This window comes from Tursiops truncatus, chromosome 10, assembly GCF_011762595.2.
Source record: "Tursiops truncatus isolate mTurTru1 chromosome 10, mTurTru1.mat.Y, whole genome shotgun sequence".
Lineage (NCBI taxonomy): Eukaryota > Metazoa > Chordata > Mammalia > Artiodactyla > Delphinidae > Tursiops > Tursiops truncatus.
The window spans coordinates 31,513,280-31,541,004 of NC_047043.1; the positions used below are offsets into that span (position 1 = coordinate 31,513,280).

Below are 27,725 nucleotides of genomic sequence, written 5' to 3' on the forward strand. Positions count from 1 at the left end.
ACTATACTGTGATTAACAGTGTGAGTGCTGAGATTCAAGGCCAGATCTGCCAGGCTCCAAAATCCTTGCTGGAGATGGTAAGGAGGGCTCGGGGCACCCAAGACATTTCTGACACCTACTGTCCATTTTCCCAGGATGCCAAAGGGTATTTCTCTACCACCTCCACTTCCAAACAGAGTCTGTTTCTCTTTCCTTAGTTCCTTCCTCACCCCCCACCCACCCATTACAGAACCTCTGGGGGCAGGGGAGTACTGCAGGCACCCTAATAATACTTTTAGGAGGCCATGAAAATGTTTTCATTTCTTTTACAATCAGAAGGGGGAAATGAACTTTTAGGTCAAAAAATTGTATTATATAGTATTAATTTATTCCTCATTATAGCAATGCAGTCATACAATTGCAATCTTTAGTACTTTATTATGTTGGAAGGGGCCGGTAAGGGCAAAAGTGCCCAAGGCCCACGAAAGTCACAAAACAGCTTTGCCCACAGCCCAGTGACAGGAATGTTCTCTCAACCTCCCTGCACCAGACCCTATTCCTCCCCTCCTAAATTTTTTCTGGAGCCTCTCCCCTGCCGAAGGACCTCAAGAAACATGACACAATAGGACTAGCATTCACTTAGGAAAAAGGAAACCAGGTTTCTTGGCCCAGCTCTGGGTGAACTGGGGTGAGTTTCTGCTTTTCCCCTTCTGTAAAATGAGAGTTGGACTAGAATATATGTCACAACTCTCCCTCCGTTCTCTGATCCTGATTCTCAGATGGGCTAATTCTTAGGAAGCAACATAGTTCAGTGACTGTTGCCCCAGCAGTCAGACAAACCTGGTTCCACCGACTAGTCACGGGAACTTGGCAAGTTAGCTAATCCCTGTGCCTCAGTTTCCACAACTGTGAAACGGGGATAATAACAGTATCTACTCCATAGGTTGTTGAGATAATGCATTTTGCATAGCGCCCGGCCACAGTAAGTGCTCAAAATGAATGCTAAGTTTTTATTGTTATTATACTTTGACGTTCTGATTCTAAGGGGCACCCCTCAAGAAGAAAAAAATGCTATTATTTTTAAATACTCCACCAAATGCCATGGACCCTCATTTTCTCTTGGCACAGCCCATCTGGGCAGTTTTCTTGGCTCCTGAGCTGTGCCTCACTCTCTGTCTGTCCCTCGTGGAGACTGGCTGAGGGCAGGCATCTGGCACCCCGCCCTCTCTATTTCTCCAGGGTCCAGGGAGGGAGGGGAAAGCGAGGTCACCTGGCAAAGACTGAGGGCTTGCCCCTATCCCCTCCCCCCCCCCCGCCACTTCTCTCCCCACTCATCTCCCACCCCCTCCCTCAAAAAGCACAGGAAATTTCTAACCCAATTTCACTATGTGCGTGAATACCCTCTTTTTCTCACCTATTCAATGCAAAAGTCCTCCTGCCTCCAATCTGCCAGAAACTATGCCCTGAGCAGGACCCGGAGGGGGTGAGGGTGGCGTCTTGGAGGAACACGCCTCACTTTGCCAGACCCTCATGCCTTTGATTACTGCCCTGGCTCCTCCTCTCCCAGTTTCTGTCCCCTTCCTCTCCCCCTCAGGAAGTCCCCCTCTGGGACATAGACAGCCCTTTCCCTCAGCTCTCGGGCCCCTCCAGCTCCATCCCTCACCTCCTCCGGTCCCAGAGACATCTCTGACAACGTTGCCACCTTTGCCCCTCTCCCTGGCCACTAGGAGACCTGCCCACTGGGTAGTTGTTGCCATGGAGACCTGCCCGCAGCCAGGCCCCATTCTCCTCTCAACCCCGCACCTCTGGTGAGCCGAGCACCCACCCTATGCAGACCCACAAGCTCACATAGTCACCCCAAATTCTGCCCCACATCATCCTGCCCCCATAAAAACAGGACATCAAAGTGCCCTCAAGCATCGGAAAGAAAAGGGGGGCGGTGGGACTGGGATTGATTTTTCATAGGTTCCGCTCAACATACACTACACTGCCTTTGCCTCGACCCTCATGTGTCGCCCTCCCATCCGAGAGGCAAAGCCCTGAAGAAGCTCGGACTACAACTCCCAGCAGACCGAGCAGCCCGAAGTCCTGGGCTGGAGGAGCAAGGCACGCTGGGAGATGGAGTCTCGGCATGTTGCACCTGCCGCAGGAAGCAGTGAAGGGAGGAGGATGGATAGAGAAGATGGAGTGCGGATGCGGTGGGAGCCGCCTTCAGGTCCTCTCTCCCCGAACCCAAGCTTTTCTGTCCTCTGCGGAAGAGGAGGGGCTCACTCATTGCCCTTCTCCAAGGTCCAGCAGAGAAACGGCCCCCTCCCCCACCCCGCCCTCCTCCCCTCAATGAGCTCTGCAGCTCCTGCTCTGACATCCAACCAGGAGTTGTTGCAGGCTGGGCCCGACCAACTTGACCTAGCGGGGAAAGGGGTGAGAGACGGCGGGGTTGGAGAGAGGGCACTGGGAGAAAGCGATTGTCCACAAGTGTAGGCAAAATAATGACCTGCAAGCCATATGCAAATGAGCTTAGGGGCACCTCCCTCTTAGGGTAGGGGCGCCAAGGCACCTCTTTTAACAGGTCTCCAGATCCTCTCCTCCCATCCTCCCCCACCCGTCCCTCTACCCTGCTGGGTCACTCACTCACCACCTTCCAGCGATCCTTGACCACGTAGTTGGCCGGCAGGATGTCGGCCTGCTCCCCTCCCCCACTCATGTTGGTTTCGTCCTTAAGAGCGGCCGCTAGGCACTGCATCCGCCAGCCGGAGGGAGGGGTGTCCGCAGGGCCTGCCCTGAGGGGGCCATCTACCTGGGGGAGTGGGGAGGGACTGTGAGGGGGGCAGGCTAGGACCCGGGACCCACTTGCAGATATGGAGGAGGGGAGTTCCATTCTCCTGGCAGGCATCTTTCCCTGGCCCACTGGGTGGATGCTCCAGGGGTCAATGGGGGAAACATTGTGTAAAAATCAAGTGGAGGTCAGAGGAGAAGACAGAAATGCCATTCACAGGAAGGGAGATACAAACTACAAACTGGAGATGTGAAAACCAGCAATGGGCACACACATGTAATGGAAAAAGGAGAGGAAAATGATTTGTGAACAGGCTGTGGGGAAAGGGTTTCCCAAAGAGACATGCTAACTAATGTGGGGAAGACTTGCTGACCGAGGGGCGCACCAGACTGGAATCAGTGCCTAGGCCGGGGAGACCTGAGCCAAGAAGGACCAGTCTGGGGATTCGATCTGTGGCCCCCACACCCGCACATTTCCCGTGCCACACCGTTCCCAAGGAACTGTGTATCTGAGGCTTATGGAAAGGGGAGACCTGCTGAACCAAAGGGTGACCCAGGGAAGACACACACCAGAGTGACAGAGACCTCCAATCAACCATGGGAGATGTGATTATCTGAAAATGAGGAGCTACCCAACAGCCCCTTGAGGACGGTGCTGAGTGAGGAGGCTGCCACCGTACTCAGAGCTGAGCCCAAACCACTGACACGGCCATGGGGGTGAGAAGCAAGGACGTGAGTGATGGGGTGAACATAAGGCGATGGATTCAAGACGTGGATTTTAGAGGTATGGCAGCCCTGTGGCCACTCAGAGGGAGAGAGGCAGGCTGAACTGGGGGGAGGTGAGGACAGTGGGGAAGTGGAAGCGACCTAAGAAAAGGCAGATGTGCCAGGGGGCAGTGGGTCTGGATGGCCAGTGGGTGAGAGAGCCTCTGCCCACACTTTTCTGTGTCTGCTAAGGAAGAAACACAGCTCTTGTCGCATTCGGATAGGTAGAAGTTGGATATCAGGGGGAGTGTCCCAAGTGTGAGGGCTGGGAAAGCCAGCCAGGGTTACCCAGGGGAATGTCAGTGTGCGCATGTGTGTGTCTGTGTGTGTACCCTCTGTGTGAGTGTGTATATGTCTTTGTGTGTCTTTTTGTGTGTGTCTATCTATGTGTCTGTGTCTTTGTGTCTGTACATCTGTGTCCACGTGTGCTTATGTGTGGTTTTGTGTCTGTTGGTGTGTGATGTGCCCGTGTGTAGGCAGGGTTGAGATCTCTTTGAGATCTCTGCCACCCCGGTACAGGAATGGATCTTTTCCTCTCTCCCTTCCCCCTACACTTTTTATAAGTACACGGCTCTGGCCTCCCAGTGACCCAGGACAGTCACAGATAGAAGGAAGCTCCTCAGGCTGGATATGGTGGGGGAGGTGGAGAGGAGGAAAGTGCCTAAGATACCAGTGGATGGGGCGGGAACTCCATGAGCCTGTCTTTACTTGGGATGGACTCATTCCCCAGGGCTCCTGTGTCTGACCATCCAGGTACAGGGGCAGCGTGGGATAGCGAAGGCGTGGAAACAACCTTCCACAGGTCATGGTGTGCTGTGAGGGATCTTCAGGGAGAGGGACACTGTCACTCTTGTTCTGCCAAATGACTCAGCTGACTGTTTCCTCCAATCCACACAACTTCAGAGTATCAGGACTGTGAGGATATTAAATAGGCCTCTGCCTTCCTTCTGCCAAGTGGCAAATGGGGCATCAGGAATTCAGAGGGCAGTGAGAGCAATGGCAGGATGAAGGGAGAGGGAGGGATGGGGGATTCTGAAATAAAGGTGGAGAGACAAGTTGAGGACAAGATCGAAGAAGCAATTGAACCAGTAGGGAGGGAGCCTTAAGGAGTTAAACAGGGTGACCTCTGGTGGGCCTTCCAGTCCTGTGATGGTGGATTCTATAGACTGATGAGGAAGATGTGAGTCCTGCCCCCATTCGACAGATGGGCAAGCATAGAGGAACAGGTGAGGTGGGAAAAGGGGGAGTGGAGGCAAGAGGATAAATGAGGGTTCCCTGCCTCTCCCTGCCCACCATCCTTCCCACTCTCTGCCTCAGAGGACTGCTCTCAGCCCAGGCTAGGGTTGGATGACACAGACACAAGGGACCTGACTGCCCCATGACCGCCCCCTCAGGACCCTTTAGTGTGTGGAGGGATGGGTGTGTGGAGAGAGAGGGCTTGTGGAGGAGGTTTTATATCTCTCAGCAAGTGTGTGTGTATGAGAGTGTGGGACCGATGATGTGTGTGTGTGCGTGCAGGTGTGTATGTTGGGGGTGTATATCTAGGTGGTTGCGAGCTCATCATGGCATGTGCATATAAGTGTTGGCGTGCACCTATGCAAGGTGTAAGCCAGGTGTGTGTGGGAATCTGGGAGCCCAGGTAAGGAGAGGTGAGGGAGATCAGTGAGGGGTAATGGGAACAGGTGAAGAGAAGTGTGGAAGGGGGCACAGGGAATGCAGGGGACAAGGGTGACAGGATCAGAGGAGGGGGTTGCATAAGACAGAGACAGGTGAGGGATAATCATGACAGGTGAACAGGGGACAAGACCATGAATGGGGCTTCTGGGCACAGTTGAAGAGATGAGGAAGTAGGCAAGGAGGCTGGTGGGAGGACGAGGGAGAGAGGTTATGGAGAGAGCAGGGAACGACTGTCAGGGATGCCAGGAGAGTGAAGCCATAGGGACGGGGACAGAGGTGAGAAGCGAGGAGCAAAACCCCTGGAGGACAGGCTGGAGAGGGTGGGTGTGCTGGGGGCAGGGCGCCGATCCAGGCCTCGGGATGCGGCCCAGGCTGTGTAGGCCAGCGTCCCACCTCGGGCGGAGACGGAGACGGCACAGGGAGGGGGAACTGGAGAAGGCTGCGCTGGGAGGTGAGCCAGGCCAGAGGCCCGATGGGTTCACAGAAGGAGACCCCTCCCCGACCCCCGCCCGGCCGGCCGGCCCCGCCCCGCCTCGCCTCGGCTCGCCTCGCCTCACCTGCTCTGAGCCCGCTGCGGCTGCGGCTGCGGCTGCGGCGGCGGAGGCAGCGGCTCCAGGCGGCGCATCCCCCGGGGACGGGGCGGAGAGGGGGCGGGGGCGGGGGCGGCTCAGTGCGGTGCTGGGAGTCCCGCTCCCTCCGGCGGCGGTGGCGGCGGCCTCCCGACCGGGACCATCCCGGCCCGGCCCGGCCCGGATCCTTCTCGGGCGACGGCGACGGCGGCGGCAGCGGCAGAGCGGGGAGCTGCCCACAATGCACTGCGCCGCCAGCATCAGCACCAGCCCTGACATCACCTCCTCACCGCCCCGGCTCTTACATCACCGCCCTTGCTCTGACATCACAGTCTACTCTGCTCCTTTCTCCACTCCTGCGGCCCTAGGACTCTTTCTCGTATGGACCTGTTTCTGATCATAGATTCTCTTCACTGGTCTCTGCCATTCGCTTGACCCCCATCCCCCAGTAGGGCCCTGTCACTCTTTACCTGTCCCCACAATCCTCACCTGTCTCCATCCTGGTTTATCTTCTCCACTCCCAGCGTGTCTCTATCACTCCTCACCTGTTCCCATCAGCCTCAACTGATTTTCCCACATAATCTTCCATACGTTCATGTTACTTTCCTCTAAACTCATTTCCCCTCACCTGTACCCATCCTCTCATAAGCCCCCCCCCCCATTTCTTCTAACACCATCCCTCACCTGTAACTCTCACCTCGCCGTATATATATATACACCTTACCTCCTGGCTCAGCCTGGCCCTTTCTTTCTTTGGTCCTTTCTCCCATCTGTTGACAAACTCTCGTTTCTCTTAGCAAATTAGATGCACACTCTTTACTGTGACATGAAACATTCTTCCCAATATGGGCCCAGAGAGGCTATTATTACCCTTCTGACAGATTGGATTACTCAACATTCCTGAGCATACTTTTGCAATTTGTCTCTCTCAGGTCCCTTCCTTCCATCCTTCTTGTCTTCAACAAATGCACACTGAGTAACTTCAACAGCAACCACAACGACAACAACAATAATAATAGCAGTAACGATTTACTCCTGCCAGACACTGTTCTGACCTTTCACATATTAACTCATTTAACCCTCATAACAACCCTTTGAGGTAGCGTATTAGTGTTATACCCACTGTATAGATGAGGAAACTAAGATGCAGAGAGGTTGAATAATTTGCCTTAAGTTACGTACACAGCTAACAAGTGGCAGAGCTGGGTTTCAAACCCTGGCCCCAGGGTGCATACTTCTAACCTCTATGCTGGCAAGAAGGATCATTGAATCTGCAAAAGTAGCCAGAAGAGACTTCTTGGAGGAGGTGCACTCGACTGTAATTTGAAGGATTAGTAGGAGTTTTTCAACAGATGAGTGGGGCCAGGGCAGAGGGTGGGACAGACTTCCAGGCTGAGAAGATAGTGTGTGGTGAGCTGGGGGTGACCTTGTGCAAGATCATTAATGATGGGCCTTGTGTGCTGTGCTAAGGAGATTAGATTCCCTCCATTTAGTTTTTGGAAGCATAGTGGACAATGTGGTGAGCCATCAGATCCTCCTTCAGAATCCAGGGACACATTTCCCTGGCTGCCTGGGGTGCTGCAGACTGGCTCTCTCAGCTCACTGTCTGTCTGGAATTGCCCTTGACCAAGGGAGCTGCCGTGCCCAAGATCATGTGCCCTTCCTGGGGCATCCCATAGCCAATCGATGATAGACCCGTGAGTACAAAGGCCTGGCACCATAACCCCAACTCAAGGCCACTCTGAAGGAACATCCCATTTGCGAACCCCCGATAGGGTGAGCCAAGGTTTCTGTTGAGGCTGCGTCAAAACTCAGCATCTACTCTGCCCAGTGCTGCTTCCTTCAGTCCTCCCCAGATGTTGATCCTCAGACCACATCCCAATAAGCCTACTGCATGAGCATCTCTGTCGCAGAGTCAATGTACAGAGGACTCAGACTTCTAGACAGGAAATCACTGAAGAACTTTGAGCAGAGATAAGACAGTCTGATCTGAGTAGACTTCTAGGTTAGACTTCTAGGTTGACTTTTTTCTTTTTCAGTATTTTAGAAACGTTGCTGTACTGTCTTCTAGCTTGCATTGCTTCTGATGAAAAATCTGCAGTTATCCTTATCTTTGCTTTCTCTGTATGTAATGTTTTCTACTCCTCTGGCTACTTTTACGATTTTCTCTTTATCGCTGTTTTTAAGCTACTTGATCATGATGTGCCTTGGTGTAGTTGTATGCATGTTTCTTCTTTTTTTAAGTTTTTAAAAAATATTTATTTGACTGCATCTGGTCTTAGTTGTGGCACATGGGATCTTTTGTTGCAGCACTTGGGCTTTGTTTCCGTGCCAAGCTTCTCTCTAGTTGTGGCATGCGGGCTTAGTTGCCTCTAGTTGTGGCATGGCATGCGGGATCTTCGTTCCCCAACCAGGGATCGAACCCGAGTCCCCTGCATTGGAAGGTGGATTCTTAACCACTGGGCCACCAGGGAAGTCCCTGTATGCATGTTTCTTGTGCTTGGGGTTTGTTGAGCATCTTGTATCTGTGGATTTATAGTTTTCATCAAGTTCAGAAAACTTCTGGCCACAATTTACTCAGATACTTTTTCTGCTCTTCTCTTTCCTTCAGGGACTCCAAACACTCTGTCTACTAGGCTGCTTGAAGTCGTCCTGCAGCTCACTGAGCTTTGCTCATTTTTTTCCCAGTCTTTTCTCTCACAGTGTTTCATTTTGGATAGTTTCTACTGCTATTTATTCAAGTTTATTCATCTTTGCTTTTGCAGCATGTAATCTGGTATGAATCCCATTCAATGTATTTTTTTATTGTAGTTTACATTTCTAGAAATTTGACCTGGATCTTTTAAAAATCTTCCATATTTAATTTTCCTTCTAACTTCTTAAACACATGGAATAGTAATAACTCTTTTAATGAACTGTCTACTAATTTTATTATCGGAATCATTTCTGAAACCATTTCAGTCGGTTCACCTTTGCACTGTAGGTCATACATTTCTGCTCCTTTCCATAGTGTAATTTTTTAAATGGGATGCCAAATATTGTTAATTTTACCTTGTGCTGTCCTGGATATTTTTGTGCTTCAGTAAATACTCTTGAGCTGGGCTTCCCTGGTGGCGCAGTGGTTGAGAGTCTGCCTGCCGATGCGGGGGACATGGGTTCATGCCCCGGTCCGGGAAGATCCCACATGCCGCGGAGCGGCTGGGCCCGTGAGCCATGGCCGCTGGGCCTGCGCGTCCGGAGCCTGTGCTCCGCAACGGGAGAGGCCACAACAGTGAGAGGCCCGCGTACCGCAAAAAAAAAAAAAAAATACTCTTGAGCTTTGTTCTGGGATGCAATTAATTTACTTAGAAACAGTTTGATCCTTTCAAAGCTTACTTTTTAAGTCTTCATTAGGAGGGAACTGAGAAGCATCTAGTCTGGGCCTAATTTTCCCCACCATTGAGGCAATCGCTTTGGTATCATCTACCCAATGCCCCAAGAATTATGAGGTTTTACCCCTTCATCTGGAGGGAAAGGCATGATTTCCACCTTGTGTGGGCTCCACAGATTGTTCTCTCTGTTCATTTCAGATGGTTCTTTTCCCACCTCAGATACTTTCCTCACACATATGTGCTGATCAGTCCTCAGCTGACTGTCCCAGGGAACCCTCTGAAGATTCCAGAGCTCGCTCTCCTATCCTGTGCTCTGTCCCGCAAGCTAGCTGCCTTGGCCTCCCCTTCCATCTCCTCAGCTCAAGGAGACAGCCAGGCTCAGCCTGGATCCCTCCTGCCTGCAGCCTAGAAACCCTGCAGACAATACTCTCACCTGGCTTGTTTCGTCTTTCAGGAGTCACTGTCTTAGGCCGACTGATAGCCAATGTTCAAACGTCGTTATTTCATGTATCCTCCCAGTTTTTTGGTTGTTAAACATGGGAAGGTATACAGCAAAGGAAACCATCAACAAGATGAAAAGGCAGCCTACGAAGTGGGAGAAAATATTACAAATCATATATCTGATGAGCAGCTAATATCTAAAAAATATAAAGAATTCATACAACTCGAAAAAATCTGATTTAAAAATGGATAAAGGATCTGAATAGACATTTTTCCAAAGAAGATGAACAAATGACCAACAGATACGTGAGAAGGTGCCTAACATGATTAATCATCAGGAAAATGTAAATCAAAACCACAATGAGGACTCCCCTGGTGGTGCAGTGGTTAAGAATCCACCTGCCAATGCAGGGGACATGGGTTCAAGCCCTGGTCCGGGAAGATCCCACGTGCCGAGGGGCAACTAAGCCCGCGCACCGCAACTACTGAGCCTGCGCTCTAGAGCCTGAGACCCATAACTACTGAGCCTGCACGCCACAACTACTGAAGCCAGCACACCTAGAGCCCATGCCCTGCAACAAGATAAGCCACCGCAATGAGAGGCCCGCGCACTGAAACGAAGAGTAGCCCCCACTCGCCGCAACTAGAGAAAGCCCGTGCGCAGCAATGAAGACCCAATGAAGCCAAAAATAAATAAATTAATTAATTAAAAAAAAAACATGAGGAGATACCACCTCACACTTGTCAGGATGGGTATTATCAAAAAGACAAGAGGAAGTGCCCTGGTGGCCCAGTGGTTAGGACTCTGCACTTTCACTGCCGTGGACCCAGGTTCAATCCCTGGACAGGGAACTAAGATCCATCAGGCCGCACAGTGTGGCCCAAAAAATAAATAAATAAATGACAAATAACAAGTGTTGGTGAGAATGTGGAGAAAAGGGAACACTTGTGCCCTGTCAGTGGAGATGTGTGTGTATGTATATATATATATATATATATATATATATATATATATATATATATATATATATATATATATATGCAATGGAGTATTATTCAGCCATAAAGAAAGGAAATCCAGCCAGTCACAACAACATGGATGGACCCTGAGGGCATTAAGCTAAGTGAAATAAGTCAGACAGAAAAACACAGATACTATATCATATCACTTATATGTGAAATCTGAAAAAAAATGACCTCATAGATACAGAGAACAGACTGATAGCTGCCAGAAGTGGAGTGTGGGGGTAGGTGAAATAGGTTGACGTGGTCAAAAAGTACAGACTTCCAGTAATAAGATAATAACGTCCAGGGGATGGTGACAGTAGTTAACAATACTGTATTGTATATTTGAAAGTTGCTAAGAGAGTAGATCTTAAAGTTCTCATCACAAGAAAACAAGCTGTGACTATGTGTGGTGATGGATGTTAACTAAACTTATTGTGGTGATCATTTCAAAATACATACATGTATCATATTATTGTATACTTGAAACTAATATGATGCTATAGGTCAATTATATCTCAAACTTCAAAAAATCCACATGGGAGAAAGCATGACAAACAAACAAAAAGAAGTGAGGAAAAAGCATAGTAAATATAAAGGATGAAACAGGATAATAGGAAAAACTTCCAAACATATAAGTAATCACAATAAATATAAGTTGACGAAGTTCACTGATTAATAGAACATCGGCTTTTTTAAAATGCAGATATAAGCTGCTTACTAATGACACACTTGGAATACAGAAAGGTTGAAACAAAAGGTGTAAAAATATATGAGTCCAAAAGAATTTATTAGGAAAAAAGTGGGTCACTTCATGAGGACAAAATGCATACCACCAAGAACATATAACAATTCTGAACTTGTACTCACCTACTAGTCTCAGAATACAAAGTAAAAATAGTTAAAATTACAAGAAAAAAAATTTTAAATCCACTGTCAAAGGGAGATTTTAACAAAATTACCTCAGTAGTTGATAAATAAAATAAGTAAAAAAAAAAATTGTAAGAATATAGAAGATTTGAAAATAAAACTATAACTAACGGGCTTCCCTGGTGGTGCAGTGGTTGACAGTCCGCCTGCCAATGCAGGGGACACGGGTTCGTGCCCCGGTCCGGGAAAATCCCACATGCCGCGGAGCGGCTGGGCCCGTGAGCCATGGCCACTGAACCTGCGCGTCCGGAGCCTGTGCTCCGCAACGGGAGAGGCCACGACAGTGAGAGGGCCTGCGTACGGCAAAAAAAACACAAAAACTATAACAAGCATGATCTAAGGTGTATGTGTGTATAGACTATCATATATATAAATAATATATTATCTACTATATTATATATTTAGGTATTAGGTTATTTTTATACAGAGATATCAATACTATATACATACATATATTATATACACAATACATAGTGTAATATATGTGTATTTATAATATTTATAATATAATATAATATATATGGATCTGAAATAGATATAACAAAATTTTAAGATTTGATGAAACTGGGTAGTGGATACAAGGATATTTGATAAACTATTCTTCATTCTTTTCTCATACTTGCTAAATTTTCTGATAAATTTTAAAATTCATAATTACTCACAAGAAAATACAAAACTGAGCACTAAGGCTGAGTCTCCTGTTTAGGCCTTTATAGATTCCAGACCCAGGAAACACAAGGACTAGGACCCCAGATGTTCCCCACTTTGACAAAATTGTCCTCATAAATGACGTCACCAGCAAGAAAACAGCCTAGACGCTGGGATGGGGAGGAAATCAAACTAAGAATGTACCTGAGGGGCTTCCCTGGTGGCGCAGTGGTTGAGAGTCCGCCTGGCGGTGCAGAGGATACGGGTTCATGCCCCGGTCCGGGAGGATCCCACATGCCGCGGAGCGGCTGGGTCCTTGAGCCATGGCCGCTGAGCCTGCGCGTCCGGAGCCCGTGCTCCTCAACGAGAGGGGCCCGCGTAATGCCAAAAAAAAAAAAAGAATGTACCTGAGTAGGTGGGTATAGTATATATTAGGTATAGTGCATATTGGGGCAGAAAATCTCAGCGCTGCTCTCCCTACAACATTCTGAGAAGGGAAAGTCACATTTGAAAAACAAAAAAACAAAATATAAGGGAGGGTAAATCTGCTGCCTGCCACTCCTTCTTGGCTGGAAGTGATATTTGATCTGGGAGTTAATGGCTGGAGTGCAAGGATAAACGGGAAGGGATACCCCCCCATGCTTGATTTCTACTTTCTTTGAATCGCTCCACTCATCGCACATCCCTGCATGACACTGATTTGATTTCTACTCTTGAGCTAACTCTGGCCCTTCTCCAAGCCAAACAGAGTCTCAAGTCTCAGACTCCTCTTCACTCCTTTATTTTTTAGTTCTTTGAGTGCCCACTGAGTGTCTCACACAAAACACATCCTTAAAAAAATGTATCCCCAAAGCTATAGCTTAAAAGAGATTTAAAAGGCCTATAAAACAATGAAGAAGGTTAAAGTATATGACGAGGGATGCACATTGGGTGATAAAACCATAAAGAAACATAAGGACGTTTATTTTTGTCCTTTACCGTAAAAGTATGGGCAGTGGTTACTTTTGGAGGGAATGAGGAGGCTGAGATTGGGATTGGGCACATGGAAACTTCTGAGTGGGAGAAGCTCTATTTCTTGACATGCATGAGTGGTGGTTATAAGAGTATTTTATTATACTTCATTTGCCTTAAGGTGGCTTTCTGCTGGTGAGTTTTATTTTAATATTAAGACATTTTTATTGGTGTATCCAATGAATGAATGAATGAATGGGTCTGGGCATTGACCATCCATGGTTGCTAACATCAAACAAGAGAGACATCCAGACATTCTGTGCCCCGTGATGGGAGCACACACCACCACCTGTGACGTAGTCTAACCCCAGATTGAACCTGAATCTGGTCACGCCTCTAGATCCAACTCCAATTTATAGCACAAAGGAACACTTTAAATGGCACTACAGGTATATCATCAGTCAACTCCAGACTGTAAGAACCTCTGCAGGACAGATGAGGGGAGGAGAGAAGATATGCAAGGGGAACGTGTTGATTAAAATAGACTTAAAAGGCATGTCAGCCAATCACAATGTGTGGACTTGATGTGGCTCCTGATTTTATTATTATTATTTATTTATTTATTTTTAATATTTGTTGTGTTTCTGTGAGTCCGGAATCAAGGTGTGTCTCTCATAGGTTGTAATCAAGTTATTTATTTATTTATTTGGCTGTGTTGGGTCTTCATTGCTGCGCGTGGGCTTTCTCTAGTTGCGGAGAACGGGGGTTTCTTTTTTTTGTGTTGCGTGAGCTTCTAGGTGTGGTGGCTTTTCTTGTTGCAGAGCACAGGGTCTAGAAGCATGGGCTTCAGTAGTTGTGGCTCGCAGGCTCTAGAGCGCAGGCTCAGTATGTGTGGCGCACGGGCTTAGTTGCTCTGCGACATGTGGGATCTTCCCGGACCAGGGCTCAAACCCGTGTCCCCTGCACTGGCAGGCGGATTCTTAACCACTGCGCCACCAGGGAGGTCCCGTGGCTCCTGATTTTAAACAGATAGCTTGTAAACAAACATTCATAACATTTATAACATAATTGGATATACCAATAAAAACAATTCAAATTTGAACATGGATAAAATATTTGATGACAAGTAAGAAAATCTTACTAAATTTTTCAGCTCTGATAATAGTATTATCGTTATATTTTTTAAAGAAAAAAGAGTATCTTTTAGAGACACATTAAAATATTTACAGGGCTTCCCTGGTGGCGCAGTGGTTAAGAATCCGCCTGCCAGTGCAGGGGACGCGGGTTCGAGCCCTGGCCCGGGAAGATCCCACATGCTGCGGAGCAACTAAGCCCGTGCGCCACTCATACTGAGCCTGCGCTCTAGAGCCCACGAGCTACAACTACTGAGCCCATGTGCCACAACTACTGAAGCCTGCGTGCCTAGAGCCCATGCTCCAAAACAAGAGAAGCCACCATGGTGAGAAGCCTGCACACTGCAAGGAAGAGTAGCTCCTGCTCGCTGCAACTAGAGAAAAAAGCCCGCACGCAGCAACGAAGACCCAACGCAGCAAAAAAAAAAAAAAATTACAAATGAATTAATATGATCTTCAATTTGCTTTTTCTCACAACTTCTTTTTAATTCATCTGTATTTGTTACAACTTTTAAAGGAGGATGTGACTTGAGCACTACATTTCCATTCACAAAACTTACTCTCAGTTACTTTTCAAACAGCTTTACAACATGCCTAGGTAGGCTTATAATCTTGCTACTCTAAACAATACTTTTCTTTGGAAAACAAGCCCTATGTATGGATAGTGACTCCCATCAAGTTGGTTCAGTTTAACATACTAATTTCTAGAGGCCTGGCACATGCAGTTGATAACTACAGGGGATAGAAGTTTTAAAAAGTAGATCCCAGAAGATGAAAAGTTGCTTTAACTAATATTTTTCTTTTAAACATCAAGGTATATGCTTCAGAACATTTCAGTGACAAAAGATTTGGTCTACTAAAGAATCCGCTTGATAGCTAGACACTTCAGACCACGAAGTTAACATAGGTTACATACACCTTACAACAAACGCTACTTCCGTCTGTTAAAATAAAATTCCATCTGTTAAAATGCCAATATGAAACTAGAAGAACTAGCTGTGCTTTAATGCCTAAAGTATCACAGTATCACACTTAGTAGAAAGAAATCTTATCTTCCCCTTAAGTAGTTGTCAAGCCATACAGATTTTTAAATGTAACAAAAAAATACCTGAAAACATATTATCAGAGGGAATGAAGACAGTGTTGAACACGTAGCCAATTTGCATCACAATAGGACAGCGAGGAAGTTGAATATGCATGTAGGTGAAACAAGATCATAAATTGGTCATAAATTGGTAATTGTTGAATCTCATTATATTGATACTACTTACTATTTTCAGTACTTTATTTTTGCCTTTTTAAAAACAGCGTTAGGGCTTCCCTGGTGGTGTAGTAGTTGGGAATCCGCCTGCCGATGCAGGAGACACAGGTTTGAGCCCTGATCCGGGAAGATCCCACATGCCGCGGAGCAACTAAGCCTGTGCGCCACAACTACTGAGCCTGCGCTTTAGAGCCCGTGAGCCACTACTGAGCCCATGTGCCACAACTACGGAAGCCCGCACGCCTAGAGCCCGTGCTCCGCAACAAGAGAAGCCACCGCAATGAGAAGCCCAGGCACCGCAATGAAGAGTAGCCCCCACTCGCCACAACCAGAGAAAAGCCCACGTGCAGCAATGAAGACACAACGCAGCCAAAAATAAAATAAATAAAATAAAATAAATTTATAAAAATAATTAAAACAGCTTTATGAGGAGTAACTTACATGTCAATAAAATCTGCCGTTTGTAAGTGTACAATTTAATATTTTGTAAATTTATAGAGCTATGCAATCTTCACTACAGTCCAGTTTTCGAATATCTCCATTACCCCAAAAGATTTCCTTGGGCCCTACCCTGCAGTCAGTTCCCACTCGCACCCCAGCCCTCCACTGCTCTGCTTTCTGTATCTCTAAATATGCCCTTTCTGGACATTTCACTTAAGTACAATCATGCAATAGATAGTCTTCTGCTGCTCCCTTTACTGTTATACAAGTTGGATACACTGACCTGCCCACCACCGTTGCTCCCCCAACCCATCACTTAGTGCCCTGTCCCTCCAACTCAGGCCTCTCTGCATTGAGGCAAGGATCTGAGCTGCCAGCCATGGCTGGCTCTGCCTCCTCACCCAACTCAACTGTGGACACAGAACCAATCGCAGGGCTTTATATCGCATTTAGAGAAACAGACAAAATATCTCTCTCCTCTTTCTCCTTCAGCCTGAGGTGGGGATGCTAGGCACATCAGAAGTGTGGGAGCTAAGGAGACGGAGGCCGGCTTATTTTCTTGAAGACACCGAGGCAGAAACAAGGTGCTCTGTGTCTATATGTGCACGTGTGTTCCTCACCTGTGGCGAGAACCAGAGGACGGCATGACCGAGGGTAGGGAGAGTGAAGGAAGTTGCCCCTCAAGGCCTCTGGCACCTGAGGCCAGCCTCCTAAGTATGCACCTGTGGCTGTGTGTGCGAAGGTGCTGAGAGCATTAGTGCACAGCTGTGCACACACGTTTGCCCCATGGTTCATGTATCTTCGGAGCTGGGCCCATCAGAGGACAGAGATAGCCTAAGATGTCTTTGCCTTCTCTTTGTGTCTTTGCATTTAAAACAAATGGTTATTGTGTCTGCTCTGTCACCCCATGCTTTGACATTTTATAGTTAATCAGGAAGAATTCAGAAGAAACCTCCGATGATGCGCTCCTCTGGGGAATGGGATTGGGGTCTCAGGTCTCCCTTTCCACTGTGTATTCTCTCATTCCCCTTGAAGTTTTTGTCCTATATTTGTGTAATTTTCAAAATAAAATGAGGGAGATATCATTGTTATTACCAGTGAGCCATGGTGTGTTTGCCTGGCTCCCTGCAGACTCTGCTTCTATTAGCTTAGTCCAGGGCTGAGCAGATTACAAAGTGCTATCAAATGCAGCTGCTCCTTTAATCCACTCATTCATTCAACACATATTTGGTAAGTGTTTCCTATGTGCCAGGCACAGTTTTAGAAGCTAGGGATAAAAAAACAGAGAAAAATGCCTGCCCTTCTGGGGACTTACATTCTACTGAGTGTAGAAAGACATACAACAAAATTAATCAGTTATATGGTAATGAGAGGAGAAAAGACAAGGCACAGGAGGGTGATAGGGATGGGAGGCTGCCATATTGAAGAGGGTGGTCAGGGAAGGTGACCTGAGCAGACTTGGAGGAGGTAAGGGAGTGACCAGGGAGCTCTCTGGGAGAAAAGGGCTCCAGAGAACAGCAAATGCAGAGGATCGGAGGCAAGAGCATGTCCAGCTTGCTTGAGGAAGAGCCAGAAAGGCAACATGACTGCAAAACACCCAGTGAGAGTAATGGAGCTGGGATGAGAGAGGCAAGCGGTCCCCAGATCCCGTGGGGCCGGTGGGCCACTGCAGGGGGTTGGGGTTTTACCCCAAGTGAGGTGGGAGCCGTTGGAGGGTTTGGCTGAGGAGGACATGACCTAACGAATATGTTCACAGGGTTCCCCCGCTGGAGACCAGACTGTGTAGCAGGGAAGTGAAGTGACCCTGAGGAGGCTGTTGAGAGAGGTGGTGGAGGTGTAACCACGCAGGACCTTATGGGGTCTTCCCGGGACAGACCCCGCTCCCATATCCTCTGCTCTAGCTGCTCTCTGAAGTGCCTATAGGTAACGGTATCTGCACATTTTCTGAGCTGTTGGGCAGATGCTCAAACCACCACCAAATGGAAGAAATTAACCACCTGATGACCATGAGCTCGTAGCCCCCAGACCTGAGGGAACCTGAGGATTGATAATGTTCACCCCCGTGACACAGCCCGTTACCTCACCATCAACCAGTCAGAGAATTGTGCTCGAGTTAATCTCCTACCCTGGGACTCCCCTCCCTCGCCTGGCCTTTAAAAATGCTTTCCTGAACCCCAAAGGGGAGTTTGGGTTTTTTGAACGCTCCTGTCCTGAACTCCTTGCTTGGAGCCCTGCCGTAATCGCTGCCCTTTCCTGCACCACAACCAGGTGTCTGCAGAGAGGCTTTACGGGGGGGGGGCGACCCAAGGTTGGTTCCCCAACAGGTGGGCGTCAGAGTCTGTATTTATTTGGAAAGGAGAAGCCACCCATAGAGGTTGCCGATAGATTGGAGGTAGGGTTTGGTGGAAAGAGAAGAGTCAAAACTGATTCCAAGCTTTGGGAGCTGAGGAGCTGGGAGGATGAAGTTGCCTTTGGCAGAGACGCGGTGGCCTGGGGGCGGCGGGGAGCAGTGTATAAGATCGGGAGGACCCCGCCTTCTGCCTGGACGAGTTAAAGAATTCCGGGAGGCAGTGGCTTCACACACGTGGGAACAGTTGACGTCTCCATTTCACAAGTGTGGACACTCCTGCACCGGAGCCCCCCGGGCTGGCCGCATCACGTGCCGTAGGCGGGCGCCCCCTGGCGCGGGGAGGGAAGTGCGGCGGCTGCGGCCGGAGCGCGCGGAGCCGGGCCGCCCCTCCTTGTACTTCGGCGGGAGCATCCCCGGCGGACGCGAGGACCGGGAGCTGTACGGGCGGATCGTGTCGCGGCTGCGGCGCTTTGGGGCGGAGCTCACCGAGCACTTGGCGGCCGCCGATCAGGGCGCGGGCGGTGAGGCTGCCGGGGCGCGGGGCGCGGACGGCCGGGAGGGCGAGGACAGGTCCGCCTCCTCGGCCCAGGCCCGCTCTCTTGCGGGGAAGCTCCCGGCAGGGCCCCTCCCCTGCCCGATAAGGAAAGGCTGCCCGCGTGCGTCCGACCTGTGAGCCCACTCTCCGCATTCAGTTACTATCTTGACCTTTGGGTCTTTGGAAAACTTTGTCGGGCTCTTTCCGGAGGCGTTTGTAGAGAGGAGCAGAACGGGAGTGGGCCGGGCTGCTTCAGCGAGATGCCTCACCCGCTGGCATCTCTCCCACCTAGGACTAAAGCTTTCCCTCCTGCTACCCCTCTTTGGGCCGAGGTATCAGCCCTCCCTCAGACCCGACAGACCCCAGCTCCCGCGACCACCGTCTCTCTCAGGCTCTCTGATCAGACTGTTACCAGTATGTGCTGCTCCTGTGGCGTGATTGGCCCGGAATCTGGCTGACTTTCTAGAAATGGTGCCAGAACTCTTGTACTTCTCAGAAAACCTTAAGTGTTTTCCCCTTTCCCCACCAGGGGCAGATCTAGGATCTGAGGGACCCAATGCAATTCTGGGCAACCTCTTTAAAGAGACGAAATCACAAATCACAATTGCTGGGGCTTTTGGAAGGGCCTGTGCAAGCCAGGGACCCTGAAGCTTAAGTCTTTTTGGTTTCAGGGTCTGTGCCCCCCTGCCTGGTGGCTCTCCAACTTTACTGTGCTCAACAATCATCTGCGGGAGCATGGTGAAAATGCAGATTCTGGGATAAAGCCTTAGAGTCTATTTTGAAGAAGTTCTCCAGTTATTCTGCTCTGATCTGGGGGGCTGTGAGCCTCGTGCTCCTGGTGGATTTTAATCAAGCTGGAAAGCTGGGCTCCTTGCCCTGTGACCCCAGCGCCTCTCCTGCCTTGCTTGCCAACACCCCTACTGGTTACACTCTGCATTCCAGCACTGGTTCTCAAACTTACCTGGCTATGAGAATCACCTGGAGATCGGCCTAGGCTCATCGACACCTGGGTCTTTGTAGTTTGGTCAGGTTCTTGGGTGGTTCTCATACCCAGCACAGTTTGAGAGCCTATGAGGCCCTAGTTTCCCTGCACGGGGCCAGCCTCTTGCTACTGCCTGCCTTTCCCCCACCTGGGATGCGATTCCTCCTTCTCTCCACCCCAATCACGGACCCACGGTGAATTAGTCCTTCCTTCCCTTCATCTCATCTGTATCACTCCCCTGGCCCTAATCACACATCCCCCTGCACAGGAGTAAATTTTTCTTTCGGGCTGTTTCATTTCCTCACTCATTTTCATGGAATCTTAGTGTTGGGTGGGCCCTTGGAGCTCATCTCTTCTGTCTCCCCGCTTCCATGAGCAGGGTGTGGCTGGGCAGGGGGTCGACATCAGAGGAGAGGAACTGAGGACCAGGGCGGGCCCTTGACCAGCTTTCCCTCAACCACAGGAGAAGAGGCTGCTGGGGGCGACAGGCTCATCCATGAGCAGGACCCGGCCTGGCTGCAGCAGGCAGAGGGTGAGTGGCGCCCCCCCTGCAAACTCCTCTGGGGTCTTAGATCCCCTGGACACGCCTGGCCTCCCCACCTAGAAGGGACTTTCTAGAGCTCCCTCCCCACTACAGCCAGACTCTCATGTCTCCCTTACAAACCCAAGTGAGCCTTGGTCTCCTCTTTCTTCCCAGTGGTTGTGTAGAAGTGGCCCAGCCCTCTCTGGGTATAGGCTACGAGCTGGACCGGGCCGTGGCCCGCAGTAAACCAGTCCTGTGCCTGTTCCGCCCGCAGTCTGACCGAAGTGAGCACCCCCAGCCCTGGGTGGCCGCCCCTGCCTCCCTCCCCAGCTCTCTGAGGACCCCACCCTCCGCTCCTTCCCACCCAAAAAGGGACAGGAAGGGGAGGGGAGGGGGGAGTGTGGGAGGCAGCCACCTTCACCTCCCTCCTCCTTCCCAGTGCTCTCGGACACGATCCGGGGAGTAGCCGAAGGCTCGCAGGTCCAGGTGTGGGGCTACGAGGCGGCAGAGGCGGCGGATCCTCCTGAGCGGTGGCTGCTCCCCTGACCCCACCACTTGACTTCACCCCAGCTTATTAAATTCTCCTGACCCCAGACTTGCTCTAGTACCATTCCTACCCCTTAGCCCCAGTACCAGATTCATGGCACGTTTACAATTCTAACTTTCCGTCTGTGTGAGAGTGGGGTGGGGGCAGGTCCCCCATAATATCCTCTTAACACCCCACTTCACTTCAAGATGTAGAGACCCTTTAAAGATCTACAGACCCCCAAGACGAGGATACTTCCTAACGCCCTCAAGCTCCCCCCAGGAACACTCAGGAGTGTGGAGGAAGCTGATCGATCATGGGAGTGGCCATTCCTCTCTGTCTCTGATGCAGGGCTGGGTCTGGGGCAAGTGGGCCAGCCTGTACCTGGCCCTGTTATCACGTGGACCTTTATTTCCCTTTATCGGTGTAAGTCACACAGGTCCGCCGTGGGCTTTCTCTGAGGATGGAAGTCTGGACGCCTGAAGAAAACAGTAAAGGAGGAGGAGGGCTGGGTGTGTGCGATGGAGGGGGAAGTTGAAGTGGCCCATTGAGGAAGCTGTCTGGTCTGCTTCCAGAGAAGTATATGAAAAAAAGAAGTTTATTCAGTGAACAGAAGACGGTGCCACAGACACTGGTAACCGCCTACCCTCACGACAGGGGGAAGGGTGCACTCCTGAGCCTGTGGCCCCAGGACTCTGGCGGCTCCAGCGCTCCCTGCATCCTACCCCTCAATCGTAGCCCTCGTCGTCTTCCTCCTCGTCGCCAAAGAAGAAAGTCTCTCGGTCCAGGTTCTCAGACTCCTCATCATAGGAGAAGCTGTCATTGTCCAGCTCCTCTTCAAACTCATCCTGCTGCCACTCAGGCACATCGTCCTCGTCGTCGTCCTCCTCCTCCTCCTCCACCTGCAGCCCCGAGGAGCCCTGGGGCCTGGGAGAGCGCCACGCTCAGCCCCAGAGGACGCCTGGCGCCTCCCACGCCCCCTCCGTGGCTCTGCCCCCTCCACTCACTGACTGCCGGGCACGTTGGATCCTTTCGCCTCCCGGGCCTCTGATGATGGGCTCTGGAGACCAACCCGGAAATCCTGGAAAGGAAACGGGAGGATGCGGGGAGCAGGAGAGTAGAGGACACAGGGCCTCTGTGCCCAGGCTCGCTTCACCCAGCATCCTCTGAGGGCCAAGGGGGGCCCGGCCCCTGCCAGGAATGCCCCCCGCTCAGCACCGCCCTCCACAAGCCACTGCCTCTGTGTAATGTGACTCAGAGGTGGTCTCCAGGGACCCAGGATACCGCGGTGAGGCACCACCCCCACTTCCCATGTATGTTCATGCCTTTTCTGCCCAAGTTACTACCAGTCCGCAAGCTCCCTGAGGGTGGGATTCCTAGTTTAGACTCGACAGCAGAGTGTTGGAGCAGAAAGAACCTCAGATCCCCTATTCTAGTGGATGCCAGTCCCTTGCCCCAAGTCCCAGGATTCTAAATCCCCATCTGCGAAGAATCTTCTGAAGAAGCTCCCCAACTGATTCTGGGGAGCAAGCAACTGGCCAAATACTCTTGATCTGGGATAACCAACTCCATTTTCCAGGAAACGCCCGGTGGCTAAGGGGCAGGCCTGGGAGCTGGGATGAACGCCAGGTCCATTTGCCCTTGACGCCTTTCCTTCAGGATCCCCCAGGGCGGCCGGGCCGGGTGGGCGGCTACCTGGGTGGAGTGCTGCAGGATGGCCAGCAGCCGCTCCTGGATCCGCCGCAGCAGCTCCAGGCCCGTGCTGAGGTGCTCCGCCCGCAGGAGGCGCAGCGAGGAGCCCAGGTCTCTGCAGCGCAGCAGGGTCTCTTCTGCAGAGGGGGCAGGGCACGGGGGCTCCCTCCCTTCTTCCCGTCCTTCCACAGATGCATACTGGACGCCCACTATGTGCCACCCACGTCTACTGGGGCCTAGCGCCTAGAGGTGGGGACAGGTCGTAACCAAAGCAAAGGTCGGGTGAAGGGCTGTGTACTGTGTACCTGAGGACCGGAACTTTGTAACAGTGATAAGGCTATGAAGGACAGGAAGGGGACAGAATAAAGGTGGGCAGCTGGCTCTGGTCACCCACCCGTTTGTGTGTCGGGGGTGGGTGCTGGGGGAGAGGGGGCAGGAGAGAGCACTGAGTGGGCAGGGGGCTCACCCAGGAGGATCTGCAGGGCGTTGGTGTGCAGCTCCAGGGCCTCGGTCTGCTGTTCCACCACGTCCATGTGCTCTGTGTCCTGGTTGTAGAAGCTGTACACGCAGGCGTAGGCCAGCACCTGCGGAGCCCAGGCCGCCGATCCCGCTGAGGCCGCCTCCCGCCAGCTTCTTCCTCCCTCTCCCAGCCCACCAGACCCCTGGGCACATCGTCCCCCCCGCCCCGCCCCGCCCCACACCTTTCGAGCTTGCTCGAGACCCCGGCAGGCGTCGCTGAGGAAGGTGAAGGATCTGGGCGGGGGCACCTCGTGGATGGCAGACACGCGGTTCTGCAAGTTCACAGCAAAGTCCTGCGCAGGGAAGGTGGTCAGTGCCAGCACGCGCAGCCCCACCCAGTCAGGAGAGCACTCGTCCCGCTGGGACCTCTAGCCTCTGCCCGGCCGTCTGGCCCAGCCCTCTGGCCTCCTCACCGACCCAGCCGTCTCCCCCGCTGCTCACCCGGGCCTGGTGATGGAAAGTACACCTCTCGTTATAGTCCTGGAACCGCTTCTCCTGGCGAGCTGCTTTGCTCACCTGGTAAAGACAGGTCGAGATGGCTGTCGGGTACTTGGCAGGACAGGATGAGGTTAATAATCAGACCAACTGCCATTCATGGAGGCCTTCTGATGCTTTACCCAGGTTTTCTCACTCAATTCTCATAACTGTGACGTAGGTCAGACTACCATCCCCTTTTACAGATAAGGGCGCTGAGGCCTGGACAGGTTAACTGAGTACACAGTGGGGCCAGGCTCTGACAGAGTCCTTGCTCTGCTCTGGGCTGGTGCTTCCTGGGAGCGCCCAGCCCGCCCCGGCCTCCTGTAGCCACCTCGGTGTGAGACGTCTGACTCCGGAGCTGAAGGTCTTCATGCACAGACCTCCCAAGATAGAACTCTCAGCACCCGTAGGCCCAGGTGGCTTCTGCCTTCTCCCCACCGAGCCTTCGCCCCAACAGCTGTTCGGCTGCTTGGGACACAGAGATGTCTGTGCCCAGGCCCTGCAGCAGCATCTCGTCCTCGCTGCCCTTGGGCCTCTGCCCCTCCTTCCGGCGCCGGCCCCTTACCATGGCAGAGCAGTTGTAATAGTCTTTGTGATTTGGCTTCCAGGACTTGAGGCAGCGCCAGCAGAATCCATGGTTGCATTTGGCACAAGTCATGCTGTGGAGGAAGCTAGCTGGTCAGAGGGCTCCTGCCTCTGGCCAGGGCCACACCAGGAATGCCCAGGGCCTGGACTCACCACTGAAGATGCCCCGGTCCCCCTCGTGCCCTCTTAGTCTCAACCTTACCAATCCTTACTGACCACACCCTGGCTTCTGAATTCCCCTATACAGCGTGGGCTTCAAAGTGGGGGAAGGAACACTCAGATCCAGGGAACACTCTGGAGGGTGCAGCGAAGGTGGCTGAGTAACTGCCCTTGTTTGCTGAGCTTTCGGGTAGGCCCACTGCCCCTTCCTTCCGCCAGGCCTCCCACCCTCTCCCATGCTCCCCGACCCTGCCGGTGCCCACAGTACCCCCTTCTTACTGCAGACACCCCTCGTTCTTCTCGATGGGAGCCTGACAGCTGGGACAGCGCTTGGAGATGAGCTTGGCCAGATGCTTGCTCTGGGCCTCCACGCTCATGCCATCGTAGTAGCCACCATCGTCCACCCACTGAGACATGTGGCCACAGCTGGCAGGGTAGTGTGCCTAGAGCAGGAGGGGCAGTGAGGACGCAGCCCACCCCTTACTGCAGGGAGGGAGGGGGAGGTCAGGTCTGGAGGACGGCAGTGTGGGGAAGACAGGGAAGAGTCCTTGTGGGTGGCAGGGAGAGGTGCGGATCCCGGCTCCAGGGCAGAGCCAGGGTGGGCACCCACCTCAGGGAAGCTACAGTTGAAGCAGGAGGCCCAGCCACACTTGGAGCAGCTGGTCCCACAGCCCAGGCCCTGGCGGCACAGGATGCGGTCGCAGCCCTGGGGGTTGGTGCACCAGGTCAGGTTGGCACAGCTCTCCACGTAGCCACGCAGGAGGGCCTTCTCGTACTGTGGGGACGCAGGTGCCACGAGGTGAGGGCCTGGCTCTCCGGATGCCACACCTCCGGGCCCCCCCACCCGGCACACTGCATGTCAGCCCACTCCCTGGGGCTGTGCACTGGAGCCTCTCCGAGGAGGCGGTACCTTGGAGATGACCTCTGGCGAGGAGATGATGGTGCGGATGAAGGCCCCCGTGGGCTGGGCGGGGCAGTCGGCAATGGGGCAGGTGCAGTTCAGCACAAGGTTCTGCTCAATTCGAGTTGTCAGGTACTCCTTCCAGCAAGACTGGGTGGGACACAGGAGCAGCCGCTCAGGGGCAGCGCGGGAGCAGCACAAGTGTGACTCACCTAGCACCCCTCCCCGACGGCGCACGAGGCCAGAGACAAGCCTGCTTCTACGTCAACCCGGAAACTGACCCTAAGCCAGAGACAAGCCTGCTTCTACGTCAACCCGGAAACTGACCCTAAGCTTTCCGGCCTCCATGAGTCTTCCTGAGATTGGCCCAAATTACAGTTCACTTTGAGGATGTGCAGGCCATGGTAATGTAATTATAATTATTGTTGGGATGGATGTGAAGGGAATGGGAAAAGAGAATCAGGAAAAAGGAGAAGATTCAAGTTCTAAGAAAGATTTGGAGACAGCAAGAAGGTCAGAGAGAAAGGAGGCCTGGGGGGCTGGCCAGGGTCACTGCGCCACAGCTGCAGCCTCGCCTCCCGGCTCCACTGCTCACCTCAGTGCCTGTCTCGATGATCCCGCTTCCCCAGACTCAGCCTCCTCCACAAAGCAGCCTTGCCAGCTGCACCCCCAAATCCTAATCAGCCACCCCACCGCTCCCCCAGTCCCCAGTGCTGGAACTGTCACAACTCCTGAATTTTTTTCTTGCTTCCACGTCACTGCCCCCGCCAACCCAGGCCACCATCCCCTCACCCCTCAACTGCCGCGGGAGCCGGTCCCATCAGTGTGCTTCCTTCCCCCATCGCTCCTGAAACCATGAGCACCCGAGCCTCCAGAAGACTCCATTAACGACCCTTTCCCTCACACAGCCAATGGCCGAGCTTCCCCAAATGATGCGTCCAACCCCTGGAGAGTCCCCCGGGTGGTTTCAAAGCTCCAGGATAAGTAAGAAACACTTCACCGGACTATTTTCACTCAAAGTACTAAACAAAACCAACCCCTTCTATAGTGAAACAAGCCCAGATAAACTGGGAAGTTGAATGCAAAATTCTTGCATTTTTGAGATCATACAGGGGAAATTTCTCCAAATTCAGACCCCCACGCTTGCAAGCACACAGGCCATGAGGGCCCCTCACCACCATGGGGTGGGAGCCCTGCCCTGTAGGACGAAGGCCAGCATCTCAGTTCAGAGCCCACTCCACTCCCACAAGGGGTGGACTGGACTCCCCCTCCCGCCCTCTGCCACTCAAGCCTCACCCCGGGGAGCCACCTCCGACTGCTCCAGACCCCAGGATTTCCCGTCTGATCGCTCCTGCACTGCCACTGGCTCCCCTTTGGCTGGGACCTCTGCCATCAGCCTGCTTTTCCTCAGTCCCATTTTCCGGCTCCCCATCTCTTCACCTCTACAGGGTCGGGGTACAGCTTGGGCCTGCTCTTCTCTCCCTGGGTGTTGCCAGCCAGGCCTCTCCACTTAATTCCAAATCCAAAGATCCACTGTCTGCTTCCCAGTCCCACTCAGGTGTCCAACAAAGCAAAAGCAGCTCAGACTTCACTTGGCCCAAACAGATGGAATTTCCCCTCAAAAACCTGCCCTCCAGCCCAAACACCTTCCCCAGCTCAGTAAAAGATGGCACATCCCCTACTCCCAGATGCTCAGGTAAAAAACCCAGAACTGCCTTGATTCCCTTGTCCTAAGCCACCAAAACCTGTCAGCTCCATCTCCACATGCGTCCCAATCCGTCCACTCCCCTCTTCACTGTCCCTAGGCCCAGCTGCCACCCACTCTTGCCTCTTTGTACAACAGTCTCCAAACCAGTGTCCCTACTTCCACTCTTGTTCCATCCAAGTCTTTTCTCCACAAAAAGTGATCTTTTCAAAAATGGAAATCACATCATATCATCTCCCTGCTTAAAACCCACCAGGGCTTCCCATAAATTAAAGGCCACTGTCCACCAACCCAACCCATCTGGGACCCTGTCCACCTCCCAAATCGCCTCTCCTTCCGCTGTCCCACCAGTTTGCTCACCTACCTCACAGAACTATTTTGGGAATTAAGCCAGATGATGTGTGTAAAACAGCACAATGGCCCAGAGTGAGTCCCCCATAAATATTAGCTGTGGTTAGTACTAGCTCTCGGGTCCTTGCCAGTTGGGGTTTCCCCACTCCCTCACGCAGCACCCAGAGCTGTGCACGTAGTAAGTCCATGACAAGTATTAGTTGAATGAAAAAGTGAAAGTGTAAAGGAAATAATTAAGAACCTGGAAAAAGGGAGCAGAGGCAACTATGTGAGAAGAGTAACCTGAAGCCGAGCAAAAGGGAAGGAGAAAAAAGTACAAGTACACACGCATGCAAACGCACACAGCCCCGGTCACCCACCACTGGGGCAGCGCTGCTGAGAGAGGCGACTAGAATTCAGGGCAACAAGGGAGCTCATCCTGCTAAGTAGATGGGTTTGGACACCGGTCCCACAAGCTGTGAGGCAGGGAAGATG

The 27,725-nt window shown here is 51.7% G+C and overlaps 3 protein-coding genes across 9 annotated transcripts in view; 1 reads left to right on the plus strand and 2 right to left on the minus strand.

Annotated features, from left to right (window-relative positions):
• Positions 1-2,722, minus strand: part of TTBK1 (tau tubulin kinase 1) — a 35,917-nt gene extending 33,195 nt beyond the window's left edge. Inside the window, exon 1 of the mRNA XM_033863682.2 lies at positions 2,615-2,722. Coding sequence (XP_033719573.1) covers positions 2,615-2,722 — 108 coding nt within the window. The remainder of the gene's footprint in view (positions 1-2,614) is intronic.
• A 2,946-nt stretch (positions 2,723-5,668) lies between these two features.
• DNPH1 (2'-deoxynucleoside 5'-phosphate N-hydrolase 1) lies at positions 5,669-21,427 on the plus strand. Its single transcript, XM_033863660.2, has 5 exons — positions 5,669-5,989; positions 18,562-18,817; positions 20,277-20,345; positions 20,522-20,620; positions 20,776-21,427. The coding sequence occupies exons 1-5, from the start codon at positions 5,669-5,671 to the stop codon at positions 20,880-20,882; spliced, it is 852 nt and encodes a 283-aa protein (XP_033719551.1). The 3' UTR covers positions 20,883-21,427.
• A 15-nt stretch (positions 21,428-21,442) lies between these two features.
• Positions 21,443-27,725, minus strand: part of CUL9 (cullin 9) — a 38,241-nt gene continuing 31,958 nt past the window's right edge. For 6 of the 7 annotated variants that reach the window (XM_033864210.2, XM_073810695.1, XM_073810694.1 and 3 more), the window contains 10 exons: positions 25,205-25,345; positions 24,905-25,069; positions 24,574-24,737; positions 24,116-24,209; positions 23,515-23,589; positions 23,256-23,366; positions 23,021-23,138; positions 22,558-22,691; positions 21,870-21,943; positions 21,443-21,789 (listed from right to left, as the gene is read on the minus strand). In XM_033864210.2, the coding sequence (XP_033720101.1) occupies positions 21,591-21,789; positions 21,870-21,943; positions 22,558-22,691; positions 23,021-23,138; positions 23,256-23,366; positions 23,515-23,589; positions 24,116-24,209; positions 24,574-24,737; positions 24,905-25,069; positions 25,205-25,345 (1,275 nt within the window). In that variant the 3' untranslated portion in view covers positions 21,443-21,590. Of the gene's footprint in view, positions 21,790-21,869; positions 21,944-22,557; positions 22,798-23,020; positions 23,139-23,255; positions 23,367-23,514; positions 23,590-24,115; positions 24,210-24,573; positions 24,738-24,904; positions 25,070-25,204; positions 25,346-27,725 lie in introns of those variants that run through there. The other variant, XM_073810696.1, reaches the window with a different exon arrangement.